Here is a 20,317-nt window from a genome sequence, read left to right on the forward strand (position 1 = left end):
TGGGGAATTTCAAACTGAATTCACCTTTTTATACCCAAATTTCAGCTCACTGGCTCACTGGGCTTGTCTGAGAAGTCAGAAATTAATCAAGTGTAACATTCAACCACTAAAACTAATTTTTCTGTTCAGGATTGCAAGTAAATAACAATAATTTGACATTTTAATCAAGATCAAGATCAAGATCTATAATGTGCTTTACTGTTTACAGTAAATTTGAAAATTCATGGATAACAATAATTTATATTTTAGCATTAAAAATATCATTTCGGTTAAAGAGATTCCATGACAGAAACATAAAAAAATGATTTTGGCAATTACCGATGCTGTTAATTTAGGGCAGCTGTGGCATAAACCTTACACTGGGTGGTGGTCTAATAAATTTGTTAAGCACTGTATGTGTTAATATTGTGAGATTATAAGACAAATAAGATGCTAACATGTGTAATTAAGCCTATATAAATGTTAACAGTATCATCATAAACGCATGAATTACTAGACATCTATATGGATTTGAGAGGAATGTCAAGGATTTGTAAGTGCATATGAACAACTTGCTTAAGAACATTGATAAAAGCCTCATGAGATTTTTTAGAATAGTAGAATAGCAGTAGTTTTCTTAGAAGAATATTATTACCTAACTTACCTATTATGTCATTGTTAGACCATTAATGAGCTTTTTATGTCATCATTAAGATCAATAAAAACTTTCTAAAGCATTTATTTGCAGTTAACCATGTACATATTAAGAAATTTACTATACTTTTTACAACTACCAGATCAGAACAATGCAACCAAAAAACTTAAACAAAAAATAAATCAAATAATTCTTATTGTTTTAAGCAGTCTATAAACTGTTTAGAAGTGTCTTACTTCCTATAAATGTTTTATAATCGGACGGGGAACAGTCAAAGATTTTGATTTAGGAAGATTTTCTCAACTGTTTTTGGACTAAAGTAGTTTCTTTCACATGAACGACTACTACAGCCCATGAACTGTGCATTGTTTTGAGTGCCTATATAGCAGGGAATCTCTTTCAAAATTCAAACTTGTCAAAACTGATATGTGGTAAAACAGATGAACCAGTTGCTGCTTCAGACTTGAAATTGTGAAAATTACAAAAATAACTGGATGCAATCCCTCTGACTCTCCCATCAGGGTGTTTCACACACTGTCAGATGGTCCAACCAGCACTTTATTGAAAGCACACCGACGTCTTAAATGATATGTTATATAATGCAACACCAAAATGTCTCTGTTCATGTCATAAATAGAAAGTGGGCAGAGGTCTGAGCACAGACTCAGACGGGGCTTTGCAGGGCTGTTTGAAGTAAGGAAAGGGGTCATTGAGTGTTTTATCTGGGGGACACAACGATTTGATGCTAGCGGACCTTTCAAGGGTCTTTTTTTAAAACACAGATAAGAGGAATGGCAAGTGGCTGGAGAGGAGCAGTCAAAACAAGTTGTGGAACAGAAAAGCTCACCAGACTGAAAGCATTACTTTCACCGGTCCAAACCTTACTTCTCAATGATTTTGCTCATCACATGAAGCCTTTTTGTGTTTAACAACATCCAGTGTGCATCCAGAATCTGACAGTGAGTGTGCTCATCATTTAGAATATGCCTCTCCCATTAAAGGAAGAGTCCATTAGCTTTCAGAGGACTAATCTGTGGAGAATGCTCTATCAGTCGGCATTATCAGCAGCTACTCCAGTAGAGGAAGCGTGATGTCTCTCTGGTTTAAAATACATCCTAAAGACAAGAGAGAAGTGAGCGTTCCAAGTGACTCATGTCAAGTGGACATCCTTATCTGGGAAAGATGGGATGGCTCTCTCTTGCAATGGCACCACTGCTCTCAAGGCAGCCAAGCAGAGCTGGTGAACACTCAGGCAGAGAGGAGGTCTGCTGCAGGCTTCAGCCAGGCTCAGAGTCCTCTGACTAAGAAATAAGAAGTTTCTAGACTTGAGAAAAGGTTCAAGAAGAGAGGGTAGTGTGGATCAGATGGGATAGTGTGGCCCAGAAGTCCAGGAGGAGGAGCGGTGGATCAGTCCACAGCAGACTGCTCAACACAGGCCGCCATGACGGAGTGGACCCTGCTCAAACGTCTCCTGGATGCTGTCCACCAGCACTCCACCATGATCGGTCGGCTGTGGCTCACCGTCATGGTTATCTTCCGGTTGCTCATCGTTGCTGTGGCGACTGAGGATGTGTACACCGATGAGCAGGAGATGTTTGTGTGCAACACGCTGCAGCCGGGATGCTCTACCGTCTGCTATGACGCCTTTGCGCCCATTTCGCAGCCTCGCTTCTGGGTTTTTCACATCATCAGTGTGTCCACGCCATCCCTCTGCTTCATTATCTACACCTGGCACAACCTGTCCAAGCTGCCCCAGAACACCACCCAGAGGCAGGGCCAAGGACCAGGGGATATTGCAATGCAGGACAGCCCCAATGTAGGGCAAGGTGGCAGACAGGAGATGTACGATCAGAGCTGTGACTCAGACAGCTGCTCCATCCACTCCCACAAGCATCTAGGTCACAGCCTGGCAGATGTCCTGGAAGGTGTCCCTGCCCACAGCCTCAAGAGGGGAGACCCCAACAACATGGTGTCCTTGAGTCACACCCGAGCTCGCACCTTCAAGGAGGGGAGTGGGGAGGGTCCTGTCATCTCTGGAGGGGTTCTTTCTAAATGTTACGTCTTCCATGTGTGTTTGCGGGCTCTTCTGGAGGTGGGCTTTGTCCTGGCCCAGTGGAAGCTGTTTGGCTTCCAGGTGCCCGTCCACTTCCTTTGTACCTCCCCCCCCTGCAGCCAGCCGGTGGACTGCTATGTCTCCAGGCCCACGGAGAAGACCATCTTCCTGCTCTTCATGTTCTGTGTTGGTGTCTTCTGCATCCTGCTCAACCTGCTGGAGCTCAACCACCTGGGCTGGAAGAAGATCCGGCAGGCAGTCAGGCTGAGGGAGAGGCCATCCTGGGGACGGTGTCCAGGCATGAGGGTGGGATATGAAACCTTCCCTCCTGACAGCCCTTCTCTCACATCTTCTTTAGGCTTCAGGGACATGACCAGCACCACCTCTCTGCCCACTCTGGACCTGGTGGTGGGTCACCGCCCAGACTGGACCTGTGCTGTGAAGTGTGGCAGACTGAGGGAGCCTCAGGAGGTCAGAGGAACGAGGCCGGAGCTACCAAAGCGACAAGACTCCCAGAAAGGAGAGAGGCAGCCTCTGAAGAGCAAGACGGAGATCAGAGGGTCCAAACAGAGGAGTGCTGAGGTCTGGATATAGTCTAAAGACTCTGAATGCTGCTGCCTTCATGTGTCTTCACCCATGGATCTCACTTTGGAATACAAAGCAGCAGACCTGATCATTTAAATGATTTGGTGACCTAAATAATAAAAAACACATATACCTTTACTTTAATTTAGCCAGGCTAGAGACAAAGAAAGTGCTTCTTACATGGAACTCCTCACAGTGTCTGTGGATTATCTTGAGTAACCGGGTCATGATTTTTGGAAAGAGACACTAGTTTTCAATTTTTTCAAATGTACAAGTTGAGTGCCACTTAGTCCCATTATACTGGAGAGAAGGCAGACATCTCTATGGCTAATATTTCCAAAACTTTGCATCTCACTCCAAATAAATCTAGATGGATGAACAGCACTACAGGCCAGGGGAAAAATATGTTGTTTTTTTTATTTTGGGGTGAACTGTCCCTTTAAGAGATTTCTATCTCCATCAAAATTGTAGGTGAATATGATTTTATTTTCACTGTATAGAGAAATTACATTAAAAAATAAACATATACACAAAGTGCTTCCAATAAAAACTGTTAACAGATTGTATTACCCAGAACCTTGTCATTCACCACTAGTGAATTTTTAAAAATAACGAGCACCACAAACTAATTTCACCTCCAATTCACCAGCTTGAAGGCAGAAATCCAAGATACAGGCGTCTCAAAACTTTGACAAATGAAACCAAAACTCTCTGGATAGCTAAACACCACTAAAGGTAGTGCATATAAACAAAATAAACATAATAAATATAATTTGAAGAAATTTTCAAAAATATTTTTGTGTAAAGTTTAGGGTGTGTTACCTTAAAGCAGTGATTCCCAAATTAGGAGGCAGGCCCCTTGGGTGATGCAGAGCCCTGGATGACCAGGGGAGAAATAAGACTGGAAAAAAAAGGAATAGAATATGATCTATGTAATAAAAAAGAGTTATTGTTTATAATGTATTTATTTATGATACAAATTAATTCTTTACTCATGGAAGATATTCAGTTGCCTCACCAGTTTAAAAGGGATGATATTTTAAATATAAAAGGATTAAAAATGAATCATTTCCTAAGTGTGTTTGTCTGGATGTTACCTTCAGGCAACCATTGTGGAACAGTCTGTAGGAATGAATGTCTGAGAGTGTTGCCCTGTATTCAGCAAAATTTACATCAACAATCTATCAAAGCAAACTATCAGAACCTTCTTCAAAACAAGACAGTCAGTCACATTTCTGTCTTCGATCATTTGTTACATTTAAATTATTGTTTTCAGTTATCAAATGGTTATCCATGCATTTTACACCCTGTCTTATCCTGGTTGAACAGTGTATAAACGTAATATACAATACCAAAATGTCATAGTGGGAATCCAGAATAACAAGGTATTACTTTAAGTGCTATAGTAAAATTACAGAAAAAGATGTTTTTAGAGCATTTTTGTAGAGAGAGATGATGGAGCTGAACCCAAGAGGGAGGCTGTGAAAACATGACCTCCAGAGAGAATACTGTTATCAGTTTCCTGAAGGTCCAGCCTCTGTTTTAAAGTACTGCACCATAATTGAGGATGTATTGTGTGAGTGTAAAAGGCCAAGAATGGTTTTGTAACCTAGAGGCAACATCTAACTATAGAGGGCTAATAAATGTATGAGTGTATATATATATATTTTTTTTTTCCTTTCCTCATAAATCAGCAGACTGGAGATCATCCCAGTTAAATCACATAGAGCTACATCTTTATTTTGGATTCATTCTGTCATCAAATGTCTGTCCTGCTCATTAAGAACAAACCTTTAACATGCAGCGCTCCTGGGACGGACTGTCTTGTCTCACTGCTGAGCGGAGATACCAAAATGCTCTTGCCAATAAACACTGGTCTGTGTGCTGATGGTGGGTGAGTCTTAAAGCCTGAAGACATTGTGATTTAATACAGTCTTTACCATGCTCTGCAAATTTTGGAGTCAAAATCTATGTGGAGTGTTATGCATTATATGTTTACCATGCAGGCTCAGTAGATGGCTGGTTGGAGACTGATCACTGATCAGAGGGTTGATCATTTAAGGCAGTGGCTCCAACCTTCCTGTTTGTGATCCCTTGATACAAAACACAACCTACCTGTTAACACTACAAGTGCCAGAATTCACTAACTACTAGAATGGCCTTTAGCAGTTGTTTTGAACTTTGACTTCCAAACTCTATTATCTCTCATGATAAATACAAGATTAGAAGAGATTAATGCATTTATTATTTTTTTTTAATGAAAAAATGTAAATTTTGTCAAAATGTATTTATATGTATATGAAAAAATATTGCATACATTCACAGCAGTATTTTTCTGTAGGATAATAACTATCAGTGATCTAATTCAAATTTTAGATTCATCTAGAATTATTTAGAGTAAGAAGTGGTTAAATGTATTTTATAAGATTATAAACATGTTTTTTTTATAATAAGAAATTACCACCTAGAACCATCACACAAAATAATCAGCCTATGGGAACAGACTGGAGCTTTAACACAAAAATTAGAGTTATAAGTGTGACAAAAGCAAAAACGAAAAGTGTGACTACTGTCCCTGGTCTCCCGTACTTTGGAAATTGAGGCTGCTTGTGAAGTTTTATTGACAGATGATGATAGTTGGCAAGCAACCAAGATGCATCTCCAACTGTCCAAAAAGAAACAATATAACAGTGATCATTTCTGTGTGGTCAGTATGACCAGTATCAGTCAGTATTTCTGTTGTTGTTGTTGTTTCCTACACCAGCAATATTTTGTAGTCCTTTTTAGTCCACATTCTATCACCGAAACTATGTGGTGATCACATGTATAGTGATACACATGATTCCTAAACCATGAGCATGAATGTGCCCCTACAGCAGCCTCCACTCTTTCAGTCTCTCCACCGGATGTTAGATCCAAGCATTAGTGAAGTCCAACACTGCTGTTGGTTGATGAAGTCTTTAGGTTACAGGTGATAACGTTTGTCTGAGAGACAAGAGTCAGGGAGTGTCCAGTCTGAGTTCTTGTCAGTAAACAAAGTGTTCTGTAAGGTTCTATTTTGAGTCCTGTTCTCTCCATGATTTATATGGGGCAAAACTGTATTTTGTGGGGGTTTAGATTTTTACTCTTCAGTTATTCTGGAAAATATATTTTAAAAGATCAAACTCTTGGATATTAAATCTTGTAACAGGCCAAACTTAGTTATTTAGTTTTTTATTAAAAGTAATGTTAATTAAATGTCATTTCACAGCATAGTCATAGTGAGCAGCCATTTTATTTTTTGTTAAAGTGTTAATCAAAATACACATTTTTAAACCATAATTCTTATTTAGCTTTGATTTAGGACTACAGAGTTGACATGTTATGGTTGAGACACATCTGATAGAAATATTATTGAATAAATTTGTCAAAAAACAGAAATCTTACCAGTGCTTGAGCAGTATTCCTGCCTTTTTCAAACCAAGAAGTGAGACAGGGGTCTTTAGGGTATAGCTGACCCTTTTTATGCCTGATTAAATCATGTATTTGTAAAAATCTGATGGTAATTTTTAGACACACAACATTTTCAATAAAAAAATTAATTTTAAAACAAAGATGATGATAATAACACCTTTTCATACCTATGTTATCAGTAGTTATTTTAGATTTTTAAGGACTTCAAAGTGTTTAAAGTTATTTATTCTTGTCTGGAACAAGGCTGTTTTCTGGCACAGAGCAAGTTTAGAAATAAAAAAAAAAAAAGTCATATATTTTCACAAAAAAATGGACTTAGAGTGTTTTGATATTATTATTTTTCAGGTTTTTTGTGGGGTTGATGACATGATTTGTCCCAGTTCTCAAGAATGGATGCGTAATGATTAAACTATTGTGTATTATGTTGCTGATTCTCTTCAACTGGTCATTGAGAACCTTTTCTTCAATGCTTTACAAGATGCTCTTATCAAACTTATTATTAAACCAATTAAAACAAAATTTAAGCTTTTAACTAGAGCCTCATATATTAATCATAGCAGCTTGCATATATCAGCTGTGCCATCTAACACGGAGTTACTAAATATGAATATCTTTGCAACTAGCTTGATGAGAAATTTACATTTAAATACAATATAGGCAATCTTGTCAGCAAACAGCGACCAGAACCAGCCTCCTTATGAGTAACAGACAGATTTCCAAGCAGTTTTGGATTATGGAGATGTGATTCACAGAAATACTGCTCCTTCAACTTTTAACCCTGTTACATTTAAGTTTTACAGCCTTTAATTCCTACTACATCATACTGGTTCAGGATTTTTGGGTGGACCTGAAACATGGCTCGGTGATGTGCCAGAGCCATGGATCCCCAACACTACATAAGCCCCACGAACTGACATACGAATGACACCACCTCTCCTTCCCCTCACCCTCCCTAACAGTCATTTACAAATGTACCAGCGACTCTCTCAGTCCAAATCAGTCCAATAGTTCACTTTAGCTCACTTCAGTTCCAACAACCCGACACCGTCCTCTGGCTCTGGTGGTTCAAGCATGTCTGGACATGTCCAGTAAAGCTGCTACACAGTTGTTTTCAGGTTGTAGTGGTGTTTGCCACTGAGACAGCGGAGAGGACACGCCCCCAGTGTTTCAAAGAAGAGAAAACTGCTCATTTTTTCATAATTTGGAGACCTAATTTTATAACCTTGGTGAGTTTTTTAATAATTTAAAATTGTCTGGATGCTTAATAACACGTTTCTGTGGTGTAACAAACTCAGAACACATTTATTGTTGCTTTACATGAACTTTAAGGTCTCCAGAACACAGTCTAAGTTTGGAAAGTCAGACGTTTCTTCAATTCTAATTCTTGTCATGATCTTTGAAACACACCAAATATCAATACTTTACTAACCCATGAACAGTTTAAAACCTTAATCACAAACCTCTGTGTTTCAGTGTTTAACTGTTCTGATTTTTCTTTATTCTCATCTGTGTTTTGTCCTGCCCATTTTTTTTAACTTGTCTGCAACTAAACTGCAGATTAGGGCAACAGCAATGATTCTCCAAGGATTGAAATAAAATGAAAATGGTCTGGTTCACAGTCCATGTTTAATTTCATCTCTAAGTTCCTGGATTGGGTTGAGGCCAGTCAAGTTCTTCCACGTTAAACTGGGAAATCCATTTTCTGTGGCTTTTCTGCACAGGATCACTGTCATGTTGACACCGTCCCCGAACTGCTGACACAAAGTTGGAAGTTGAAATGTTTTTGTGTGCTGTAGCATTGGAACTACAAGGTGCCTACAACATGAAAAACAACCACATAATCATCACACACAATCATTTTTTGTGTAATTCACAGATCAAAATGCACACACACAAAGCACACACGTGAATAGTGGCTCCACATTTGCTTATCATTTATTTACGCAATATATTTATTAATATATTCATTTACAACATCTATAAAACACCTTTTGCATAAATTATGCTACTGAAAAAATAAAACACAGAAGTGCGCAGCCAGATTCCTTTGCCTGGAAGTTGGTTGTAAAATGAAGACTGAGGAGAGACTTTTGTGGACTGCGAAGGCAAACAGAGGTACAGCGTTGACAGATCTTGTTTTAGTGTATCAAAGAGTCAGTCATTCATAAAGTGGGGCTAACTGCTAAAAATAAGCATTTAAAAGAGGCTGGTCCTGCATTCAGTCTTAAATATGTAAACAGAGTCAAATGCTTTGGAAATAGTATGACTGCTTTTATTTTTTTCTTTTATGGCAACTGTAGTTAAAGAGCCAATAGCAGCCTGGTGTTGTTTTCTGGAGCCTGAATGCAGGAGTCAGCCTTCTGATGGACATTCTTTTCTCTGATGTACTGACTGTGTTGCAGATTTCACCCTGTGCTATGAGCTCCCCAGTATCTAAAATCCATAATAACAATCTTTAGAAAAAAAAAATCATCATGCAACATCTTGAACATCTAAGCAACTGCAAGCTAACAGTAAGTATCCAATACATTTTCTTTATCTTCTCTATGTTGTATATAAAGTCCAGTTGGTCCACATATGATAAAAGACGAAACCAGATGATGTAGACTGATTGTGTAGATTGTTTGGGTCTGTTTGAGGGGTTGTGTCTGTTCTCATTATGAATAACTCTGTGTGGATAAAAATAAGGAACTTTTGAACAGAAAAACCCTTCTGTGTAATTACCATGAGAAGTTTTTAGGGTACCATAAATTCTTGAATCTTTACGTCAAATACAAAAAAAATAAAATACAGTTGGGTGGAATTACCTGTACTCTGATTGCTCACATGGTAAACTCAGTATAATGTCCAGTTCAACACCACTAATTCCATCAATAATTCCAAACAGACTTTTTAACAGAAACAGTGTTTCAAACACTTAGGGCCAGGCAGGAGGGAAAGTTAGTAAGAGGAGCAAGATTTTTTATTTTATTTTGAACTTTAAGAATAAATGTGAAATGTTGAGAATAAGTTTGAAATGTCAAGAATAAATTAGAATTGGTGAGAATAGAGTTGAATTTTTGACTTATTTCTCAATGTTTTGACTTTATTCTTGAAATGGAAAATTAAAAACATGTTCCTCCTCTCCTTGTTTCCCTTTATATCGTCCTTAAACTCTGTTGTGTCTGTACCGATGAGACAACAACATTAATTTTATGCCCATCAGAACTGAGGAAGTGCTCTCCACTGATTATGGAGAAGGTAAACTGGAGTTTTTCTGAGTATGACATGGCTCTGTCGATGCACACATGGAATCAGTGCTGTGGAACTGTAGACACGTGGTCAACAAGGAGGAAACTTTGCATCAACACTGTGTGTGATGTGACTTATTAAAATCTGATGAAAAAACCTAAAAACAGGACATTAGAAATAACGTCACAAGTAAAGGCGTGGCTTGCTCTGCAGTTGAAACCTCTTTTTGAGAATTTACGGTAACCCACCTCCTGCACCCTCTGGTCTGGTGGCATTTAATTGTACATCACTTGTCAGGACAGACGACTGCTGGTTATCAGGCTACAGAGGTGTTTTACTCGTGCTGTGATGAGACTTCCTAAATAAACTGTTATCAGCACAGTCACTGAGGCCTTTACTTATCCTACAGCTTATCATCACGAGCTAACACAGAGCTGGAATGACTTTCACAAGGTAACAAGATCATCTATCCACACACTCATCCCATTTAAGATGTGACGCAACCATTTTTCCAATCGACTGTACATTACAATAATGGAGATAGTGGATTCATTATAGTACAGTACAGAGAACATCTGTGGTTATATAAATCTAAGTATTTAACATTTTCACATATATATCTGATATGGTAGTGATTCTAACCCCGCTGTGAAGAACACAAGAAAAGGAAATACATCAACAACAAAAAGGTGCGTTCATAAACATAAGTTGTAGGTAGTTTCTAAAGCTTCAGTGCAAAACAGACGACATTTCAAAAAGCACTTTCATATGATTTCGGGTTGACAAGGCATTCACTGACACAGAGCGGCCGCTACAGTCCTCCTATTAAGTCAGAACGTGTAAACAGAGACAGAGAGAAGGGACATTCAGAGAGATGGAGTTCACTTCAGTTTGTGTGTTAAGAGCACAGCAGGCGGACAGGCGGAGAGGAACGTGAACAGAAAGGTACAGTCACAACACGAGACAGGCCGAGCTGAACATCACGTTCTGCCTGCCGCCGTCCCAGTGGAATGTGAGTCTGTCAAACACTCTGTTAGCTGAAATGTTCACAAAATAAAAGCAGGAGGAAAATAAATAGTGAGGGAATGTTTGTGCTGAGAGGACGAGTTGAAGCCTGCATCAATCCAAAGTTTGAGTTCACATTTTAAAGGATAATTCTGGTTTATAACAAACTGAGGTGTTATTTTCCCAATGCTGGCCATTATTTCTATCAGCTATGAAAACAGTGTACTCATTAAAGTAAGAGCTGAAATCTGGGAACCACAAGCAGTCAGACGCTCCTGAAAGATCACTGATGACCCCTGATTCTGCAGGAAAACTGTCTAAAAACAGTTCAATTAGGAAGACTGTCTGTGAAGTGTGGTGGAAGTTTACATATGTAGTTTGGTAAATAATTAGGGCTGCACAATTTTTGACTGAAGCTGTCATTGCAATGCGACTCTGCTGTTGAAGTGAATATTGGGCTCCGAACTATAATCAGTTTGCACAAATGGAAAAAAAAAATCTGCATTCAACTAAACAGACCCTTTAACAGTTTGGCAACGGAAATATGACAGACCACAAGAATTCGTCAACAGGCCGCTGTAAACACCAGCAGCCATAGATGCCGCTGATTGATCTCAAACGGTCGTGATCCTGTCAGAATTCTGTGTAACTTAAGTCGACCCAAGAAACATCGATTCTGACATATCATACATGCAAGAATCACACAAGACATTTTGGTGATTTTGGTGCTGCTAAAACATTTAAGTCAAACTTGTCTGGATGACTGGGAGGAGACCGCTACTTCTGTCGCTGAAATGCTCGCACAGCCTTTCAATACCATCTCCTATTAGAGGGCCGATAAATAAAAGAAAACTGCAATTCAAACTTTGACATAAAATTTTCAGATGTGGCTCAGGCTGCATGATATAGCAAAAAAAGTTATATTGTGATTATTTTGACTCAAATTGCAATTGGAATGATCATTTCGGCATTATAATTCTCATTTTACTGAAATAAAAATATTAAAATCATGATGACATGACATTTGTTGAGGTCTGAACCACACAAACATGTTTTCTTTCATCTGGAGAACAGGTCATCTCTGCAGCACTACAGTACCTCATTAGAATGCTGTTTTCTCACATTTTATCTGTTGAAGAATTTGCGATTTAGTCCTGCTTCACTTGGCCATATTGAAATTTTGATAATATTGTGATTAATTGTGCAGCCCTAGTTATAATTTTACCATGCACCTTTGTGTTCCCTGATGTCCTGGGTGAGAGTGTGTTTGATGCATTCATGCACCACAATCTCCTCCTCCTCATATGGACTTGGTCACATAACTAAGGGTCAGGGTGTAAATAAAATACTTATAATTCAAATACTTATTCTCACCCACTGTGTTTGTTGTTTATAGAATCAGTCTAATTGACTGACTGTTGGTGTCTTTTAAACCATGACCCCATGTTTCCAATCTCAGCGCTTAACTCGATGTGTACTTTGTAATTCTTACTGACAGAAAAGCCAAATGTGAAAAAGATGAAAACAAGCTGAAATTATCCTTGAACTTTGGCATTACTTCACTTGAAGGCCTCACAAGGCGTCAAAAACACTTAAAATAGAGGCTTGTGTTTAGATGATGACGCGGATCATTACAATTATTTTAAAATACAAAATACATCACTGCTGCAGGCATGATGATTTTGAAGCCCAACCAAGAAGTGTGGCTCCCTTCACAAAAAGCCAAATTGGGATTTTTCCACTGGATCACCAGAAGATGTCTCATTTAGCCACTATTTAACAACCGACTCTTTTGAGACACGTAAAAGCTTCAAAGTGGGGCGTCATTGTACAATACCTGAAAATCTCTTAAAGGGACACTTCACCCCAAAGTTAAAAAAAGCATATTTTTTCCCTGGCCCTAAGTGTTGTTTATTCATCTAGAAAGTTTTGTTGCAGTTGCAAAGTGTTGGAGATATCAGCTGTAGAGATGTCTGCCTTCTCTTTAATATAACTGAGCTAAATGGAACTTGGCTTGTGGGGCTCAAAGCACCAAAAATACATACATTTGAAAAATTCAAAACCAGCATCTTTCCAGAAATCATGTCAGTTGTTGATGACCACAAGGTCTGTGAAAGATCCTCAGTAACCAGGTCATGGTTTTTGGAAAGAGACACTGCTGTTGAGTTTATCAAATGTATTTTTTTGGTGCTTGGAGCCCCACAAGCTGAGTACCATTTAAGTCCCATTTTATTGGAGAGGAGGCAGAAATCTCTAGAGCTGATATCTCCAAAACTCTGCAACTCACAACAAAACAGTCAAGATTAATAAACAACACTCAAGGCCAGGGGAAAATATGTGAGCTGTTCTTTTAAGCTTCTGTTAGACGCAAACCTTTTTTCAGATATCTAACCAAAATTCAATCAAAAAACGCCACTGACTTTGAATTGATGGAACCAGAAATGCTCATGTGCTAACTCCTTTCCAGGTTTTAGGATTCCTGCAGCTCTGTAAAGACAGCGGCGGCCATATTGGAGGTCCTATAGGGCAGCGGTGGCTGATAAAATCTGGGAGATTTAATAAAAAAGAAGGCTGGCCATCAACTCACCAAGACTTCATCGCTTTTTTTAAAAGGGCCAGTTTGCCCAAATACAAATCCTATTGTCTTTTAATTGCCTTTGTTCACTCCTGTGAGCATCACAATATCCACCTATATCAAATATACTGTGGTGGAGCCACGAACCTCAGAGACAAATAAGTCAAGATGAGTAAGAAGTAAAACAAAAACTATAACTTGGTTGAACCAACTCCGATCAATTAACCCTTGGTTCATCAGACTAAATTTGCACATGGACTGTGTTAGCTTCTTAGCTAGCTACAGTAGTATGTGTGTCACACATCACTATGAATGGATCTGTGTTGCGAATACACAGCCTCCATCATTTTTTGGGCTTAATATATGACAATGTAACGGGATTGAAAACATCCTAAAATGTATGTTTCTATGGTAACTGTCATGCAAATAAAAGCGCACAATGAGTCTGTAGTGACTAACAGTGCAGTCCTGGTGTCCAGCAGGACACTTGAAGCAGAGTTGTGGAGCCTCAGTTTGTGGTGAGAGGGCAAAAACAGCTCGACGAGATAAACTTAGATCAGCGTCATCTGGAGGACTGATAGGATGGTTTATGGCATTTGACGACTGCTGGACTTTCTCACCTCGGTCCAGGAAGAGCGTCCCCTTTAATGGCTTGGGTTTCAGTTGGCTTCAGGTTCATAAATATCGACAGAGAAAACAACGTAATCAGCGACATTTGATCTTAAGATGGCTTGGGACAACAACTACTACTTCTCTGGCTCGGTTTGAAAAGAAGAAGACGGAAATGTTTCCAGCTTCGGGCGGAGCTGGCCCTGTGCATTTTCAGGCCCGAGTCGAGCTGAGGACGGAGGCTGAGCACGATGAGGCTGGCAGGAGCCCGCGGAGGACTCCGGGCGCCCATCTTCACTGAGGCAAGGGGACGATGACCTCCACGTAGTTGATGGGGAAGAAGCCGGACTCGCCGTTGATCATGCCCTCGTACCAGTTCTCATCGATCTGGTTGGTGAGGATGATGATGTCGCCTTCCTTGAAGCCCAGCTCGCCCTCGTTCTCGGGCTCGAAGTCATACAGGGAGCGACAGCATGGCTGGTCCAACACCTCCGACTCTGCACCCAAGGAAGAGATTATTGAAGAATTATTTCACTCCAGCATATGAAAGCCTTATTTCCTGCACTGAAATAAACACTAGAGCAGGGGTCTGCAACCTGAGGCTCCAGAGCCACATGTGGCTCTTTAGCTCCTCTCCAGTGGCTCCCTTTGACTTTGGCGAAAATGATATGGAAATGAATAACATTATATTTTTTAAACATTTTTCATGTTTCATTGTTGTAGGTCTATGGAAAAGTTGACACAGCTCAAAATTTCAAGCCAACATACTACAATAAGTTTTGAGCCCAAATCAAATTCCTCAGTTTTGAAAAAGTTTTTCCAACTACTGATCTTTTGTTGAGATAATTTACTTTTCTTCTTTAGATTAACTTAAAACTTTGAGTTTTACAAACCCCAAAATGTTGTACTTAAAAAATTAAAGCATAAACCATTTAATTTTAAGGCAACAAAATAGTAACAAATCAGGTTCACAGTTAACTGTGACCAAATCTTGAAAAAGTTTCTCTAACTTTAACTTTTACTAGAAGTTTATCTTAAGAATAATAGTAAATTATCTCAACTAAAGGTCAGTAGAAAGTTTGTGAAAGTTTGAGTTGGGCACAAAAGTCAAAAACCTATTGCAGTATGTTGTAAACCAGATTTCAAAAAAGTGTTAATATTTCATCAACTAAAATATGCATCAAAGACTGTGTCTATGGCTTGGTGTCTTTTCCTCTAAATTCTGATTGTGGCTCGTTCTCTTGAGTCTACATAAGCTATGGCCTCCAAAAAAGGGAAAAGAGAGAATTTAATAGCTGTGGCTCCAGACAGATTTTTTTACCCTTTTTTTTTTTTAGGCAAAAAAGTCTCTTTTGATCATAAAGGTTGCAGACCCCTGCACTAGACCATAACTAATGACTACTTTCATCATCATGAAATTCAACTGGCTGACAAAGACAGTGAGATGTGATTGAAAGTCTACAAAAAGACAGTAAGATGAACTTGAGTGTTTGCTCAGCTGACAACTGACAGGGTTCATCCAATTTTTCTCAAATCAAAATCAAGCACTTTTCAAGCACTTTCAAACTTTTCCAGCACCTTCCACCAAGAACTATATATTTACAGACACACTGAATATATACTCAAAATGATGATTTCACCTCTTAATCACATTAAATTAAATAAGTGCTGCAATAGTTAATCAATTACTAATCAATGAATAAATTAGTTGCAACTGTTTTGATAATTGATGAATCATTTTGTTTCATTTTTTAATTAAAAAAATTAACCAAATTCTCAGATTTCAGTTTCTTAAATGTGAATATTTTCTGGTTTCTTTACTCCTCTGACAGTGAACTGAATATTTTTGAGTTATGAACAAAACAAGACGTCATCTTGGACTTTGGGAAACACTGATCAACATTTTTTTTTAACATTTTATGACATTTTATGAACAACTTGCTGATTAATGAAGAAAATTATCGACAGATTAGTCAATAATTAAAATAATCATTACAGGAAAGACGACTTGAAAAAATATTTTTCAGGTGACAGTCTGTGACAGGATTAATTAATAGATCAACAGTTATGTGTCATTTTTCAACTGAAAGGATAAATAAATAAATGATTGGTGATCCACCCATCAGACCTGGATGCAGAGTGAGTGTGTGTTACTCACGGTGAACATTGCCATTGGTGGTGGGGCTGTCAGGCCATGACAGTGGAACAGAGGTTATATGATCAGCTGGATGAGATGGAAAGATAAATGCAGATGGTGATGAGCACAAGACAACACCAAACAACACACACACACACACACACACACACACACACACACACACACACACACACACACACACACACACACACACACAGTATATGATGAAGAAATCAACCAAAATGTGCCCTTTGAATCTAAAGAGCACCACTCGATCTGACCAACAGAGGGCAGCAATGGTTTTTCACATACCGCCATGTTGATGTACAGCTCTCACTCACTGTGACTACTAACCATTTATTAATGACTGTTATTCTTAAGCATTAGTTGTTTTATGTTCACTTAACAATTTGTGTCAATAAAAAGCAGACAGACAGTTCACACAGCAACAAACAAATAAACAAAAGGGTTTGTCAGCCAGTTTGAAAAGATGTAAATATTCTAAAATAGTGTACTTGTGGTCATCTGAAGGGAGATACATGGGAGATTTCTTTATTTTATTTTTCATTTATCATTGTTGTAGACCTAAAGTGATTCTTACACATGGCATATAGACTGAACTCATTTTTTCACAGAAATATTTCTTCAACTAAAATGCGTGTCATAGCCTACATCTACCACTCAGTACCTTTTCTTCTAAATTCTGCTGCTGGCTAGTGTTCAGTTTCTGTAGGCTAGCTGTGGATGTCACGTCCCCAAACTGAAAAGTCTCACAGGAAAATAGAGGATTTAGTAGCAGTCTAAACAGATTTTTTTGTTTTCTGTTTTGGGCCAAAAAATGTCTTTTTTGATATAGTAAATCTTCATCATCCTGCTTCCCTGCACTGGTGACCTGTCCCTTTAAGAAAAGCCCCTAGTTGTTCGGCTGAGCCTTTACTTCCCTGTGTTCCTTCACGCTCCCTAAGGTCCTTATAATAATATTAATGCATCATTGCAGGGGCAGCAAACTGTCCCATCTTTTAAATCACTTTTAAAAACCCATTTAAAAAAAAGTTTTACTCTTGATATGTTTAGTTTTTATATCTTTTAGGTAATTTTATTTTTCTCTTTTAAATGTGTTCTGTTTTTATTGTACACACTTTCTAACTGGATTTCTATGTAAATAAAGTTTATTATTATTATTTTAAGGTTGGAATGAAAGGTATGTGAGTATGTGTAAGATGAATGACTGTGATATGAATGTACATATGTCTTGTGTCATGTATCTTATGTGTATGTTAATGTATTAATATTTTATACTGCTTGACACCATACAAGGACAGGACATACTATGTGATATGTTAAGGAATTATACATTTTGTTCATAAAAGAGTGTAAGTAAAACCTCATGGTGTAAAGTGTGAAATTTAATAAAGATGATTATAAAAAAATGAAGATAAAATAAAGGTATTAAAGGTTGCTGACCCCAAATGATGAGTGTCTTACAGCTAAACACTGAGTAAAGGAATACCTACTTTTGCCATTGACTGTGTGGTTGATCTGGATATCTGTAAGGGACAACAGAAAAAGTCTGCACCAGAACTCAAAGCAAACAATGAAGATGGAGCCGACAGAAGATAAATTAAAGTCACAGATAAATGAAGACGTAATCTGTGAGATGTACCTGTCCCAGTGGATTTGAGTGAGCAGCTGTAAGACAGGCCATTGTGCTGACTGTTGTCCAGCGTCTCCATGCTGCTCCTGATGGACTTTGGTTTGAACTCTCTCTTGGGCCGGCTGCTGGCTGTGGATATCCTGACATGAAAAAAACAAACAAAAACAAAACGTGTTACATATGGTAAAACAAAGAAAATGAAGCGATGCTTGGCTGATTTAGCAGTTTGGATGGACAGTGTCGTGATTTTAAGCAGCTCTAAGGATCTCCAGATGCTCATGAGAGGATTCAAGAGGAGAAAAAAATCATTTCCTGTTGACAGAGCACAGGTGTAGACAATACTAATATCTGAGGTTTTGGATATAGGATAGAATATTAATATTTACCTATTGAGATGCTATGCTATGAATTATAACTATTATATACCCTTAGTTATAAACTCTTCATGTGTCAAACTTATTGACTAATGTTGCTGTTTTTTAAACAACAATTGTAGGGCTGAACAATTTTAAAGAAATATCTAATTACAATTATTTTGATCGATAATGCATTTGTGATATTAGAGGTAAGGATCATTTTTACATCATTATTCTCATTTTAATTGAACAACACATTAAAATGATTATGCTGTGTTATTTTTCCAGGGATCTGTAGTAAACAAAGATGTTTTATAAAGTGTAGAGAATGATGTGTTGGGCAGGAGACTCTGTAGCAGCACAGTATTTAATTTAAAATGCTATTTTGACACATATTTCACCTTTCAGAAATTGTGCACATCCTGCATTTTGAAAATTGTAGCAGACCATATTGTGATTTTGATAAAACTTCAACCAACTGTTCAGCCCTAAACATGTGTTCAAAATTATGAATTTATAGAGCAATAACATTGTAAGATAACTTCATTATTACATGATTTTGGCAAAATAAATGTCTGTTTCCTGTGCCAATAAAGCCCCTCTAGATATAAAGTATGTAAAGTATGTTAACTTCACTGTGAAAACTCTAAAACTACCAGATATGTTCTAGATTCCTACAGGGAATGTTATTTATGACCTGGAATGATAAATAAAACTGTTAAAAAACTGTTTTTTTGTTTCCGTATTTTATTGATGGCATTTTTCATGCATGCTGAATGATATATCATCTCTATAAACTTGCATATGGATATACATAATCTATAGGAAATGGGCCAAGGTTTTGGTATTGGAAGCATTTTGGTTTCTGTAGCAGCATCACATTTGAGCTGGCTTCAGCTGCATACAGGAAAACAGAGCAGAATGTGTTGTCAAAATGCAATCTGACTTCAGTTTAACTTTTTATTAGTTTGTAAAATCCCCACTCCATCCTCGTGTCTCAAGTTGCTAACAGTAAAGTGTAAATAGTGACGAGTGCTGGTAGAGGAAGTCTTGGCCTGGATATCCACTTCAATCATCACATGACAGATGACAGCTGATGGCTTCTGAGATGGTGAATAATATAACACATCTGCTGCTGTCTTCAACAAATACTGCAGGCTGCATGTTCAGTAATCACTTACGACATTATAAAACTGGGGAAACTACAGGCTTTAGTCTGTTTCTCATCTCTTTTTCAGAACAGTTCAGAGGTTTGACATTTGTCTCCCAACAGTAAGATCACTTTCATTCGTTACACAGTGACCCGAAACACAGGTGACATTACAATATCACTATTGTTTTTGAAATAGATTTGATATTTGATTTATTTATTAATTAAGACTAAATGTCCTCCTTCTCTTACTCCCTTTTCCTCACCTGACTCACGTCATTCATCACAGTAATCAAGGATTGAATGGAGACTCATTTGTTGTGTGTCCCAGTTACTCGTCTATGGATTTCTATTTATGTTTATCCATTTTTCTGAGATGAAGATGTAGCAGAATGAAGCAAAGTGCAAACGAATTCACAGCCATTTTGTTTTATGTTTGAATTTGAACATAAATCAAAAGTTTCAACATAAACCGGTGGATACGTCTGAGTGAGAAAACAGTCAAAACATTTGAAAGATGTGACCACTGAAAACATTTTGTGTCATTTTGTGGCAACTTTTGACTTCTGAAAAACTGAACTTAAGTTTGACAAATCATGTTACCAACTGAAAAAGTAAGTACATGTTAGACATGTTTCACTACTGATGTGTATGCAGTAAGGTCAAGTCTGAGGTGTCACGGAAAAAAATATCACCTGAGTAATGGTACTGAAACACAGGCCATGTTATCAAGTTATGGCTGCTTCATGTCCAACCATAAAAATAATTAATACCAACACTCTAATTCCAATTTTTTGGTAAAATTGTATTCTTCAATTCTTGAAAATGTTGGCCTTTTACAGTTGTGTCCCAGATCTCTGTCAAGTCCATCAGAT

General features: G+C 38.0%; 2 protein-coding genes across 3 annotated transcripts in view; one reads left to right on the forward strand and one right to left on the reverse strand.

Moving 5' to 3' along the window:
* Nucleotides 1–1,928: 1,928 nt before the first annotated feature.
* On the forward strand, nucleotides 1,929–4,299 carry gjd6 (gap junction protein delta 6). The gene has a single exon (XM_084725431.1). The coding sequence runs from the start codon at nucleotides 2,076–2,078 to the stop codon at nucleotides 3,279–3,281; it is 1,206 nt and encodes a 401-aa protein (XP_084581557.1). The 5' UTR covers nucleotides 1,929–2,075; the 3' UTR covers nucleotides 3,282–4,299.
* A 9,291-nt stretch (nucleotides 4,300–13,590) lies between these two features.
* sh3gl3a (SH3-domain GRB2-like 3a) overlaps nucleotides 13,591–20,317 on the reverse strand; it is a 54,517-nt gene continuing 47,790 nt past the window's right edge. The window contains exons 8-11 of one of the 2 annotated variants that reach the window (XM_084722455.1): nucleotides 17,946–18,076; nucleotides 17,797–17,829; nucleotides 16,304–16,369; nucleotides 13,591–14,642 (exon numbers count right to left, since the gene is read on the reverse strand). In XM_084722455.1, the coding sequence (XP_084578581.1) occupies nucleotides 14,440–14,642; nucleotides 16,304–16,369; nucleotides 17,797–17,829; nucleotides 17,946–18,076 (433 nt within the window). In that variant the 3' untranslated portion in view covers nucleotides 13,591–14,439. The remainder of the gene's footprint in view (nucleotides 14,643–16,303; nucleotides 16,370–17,796; nucleotides 17,830–17,945; nucleotides 18,077–20,317) is intronic. The other variant, XM_084722463.1, reaches the window with a different exon arrangement.

This window comes from Lutjanus erythropterus, chromosome 1 (genome assembly GCF_056507025.1).
Source record: "Lutjanus erythropterus isolate fLutEry1 chromosome 1, fLutEry1.hap2, whole genome shotgun sequence".
Classification (NCBI taxonomy): Eukaryota; Metazoa; Chordata; class Actinopteri; order Lutjaniformes; family Lutjanidae; genus Lutjanus; species Lutjanus erythropterus.

What these genes read in the sequence shown, in the direction of transcription:
- gjd6 (XM_084725431.1), top strand. Translation starts at nt 2,076, where the DNA reads ATGACGGAGTGGACCCTGCTCAAACGTCTCCTGGATGCTGTCCACCAG.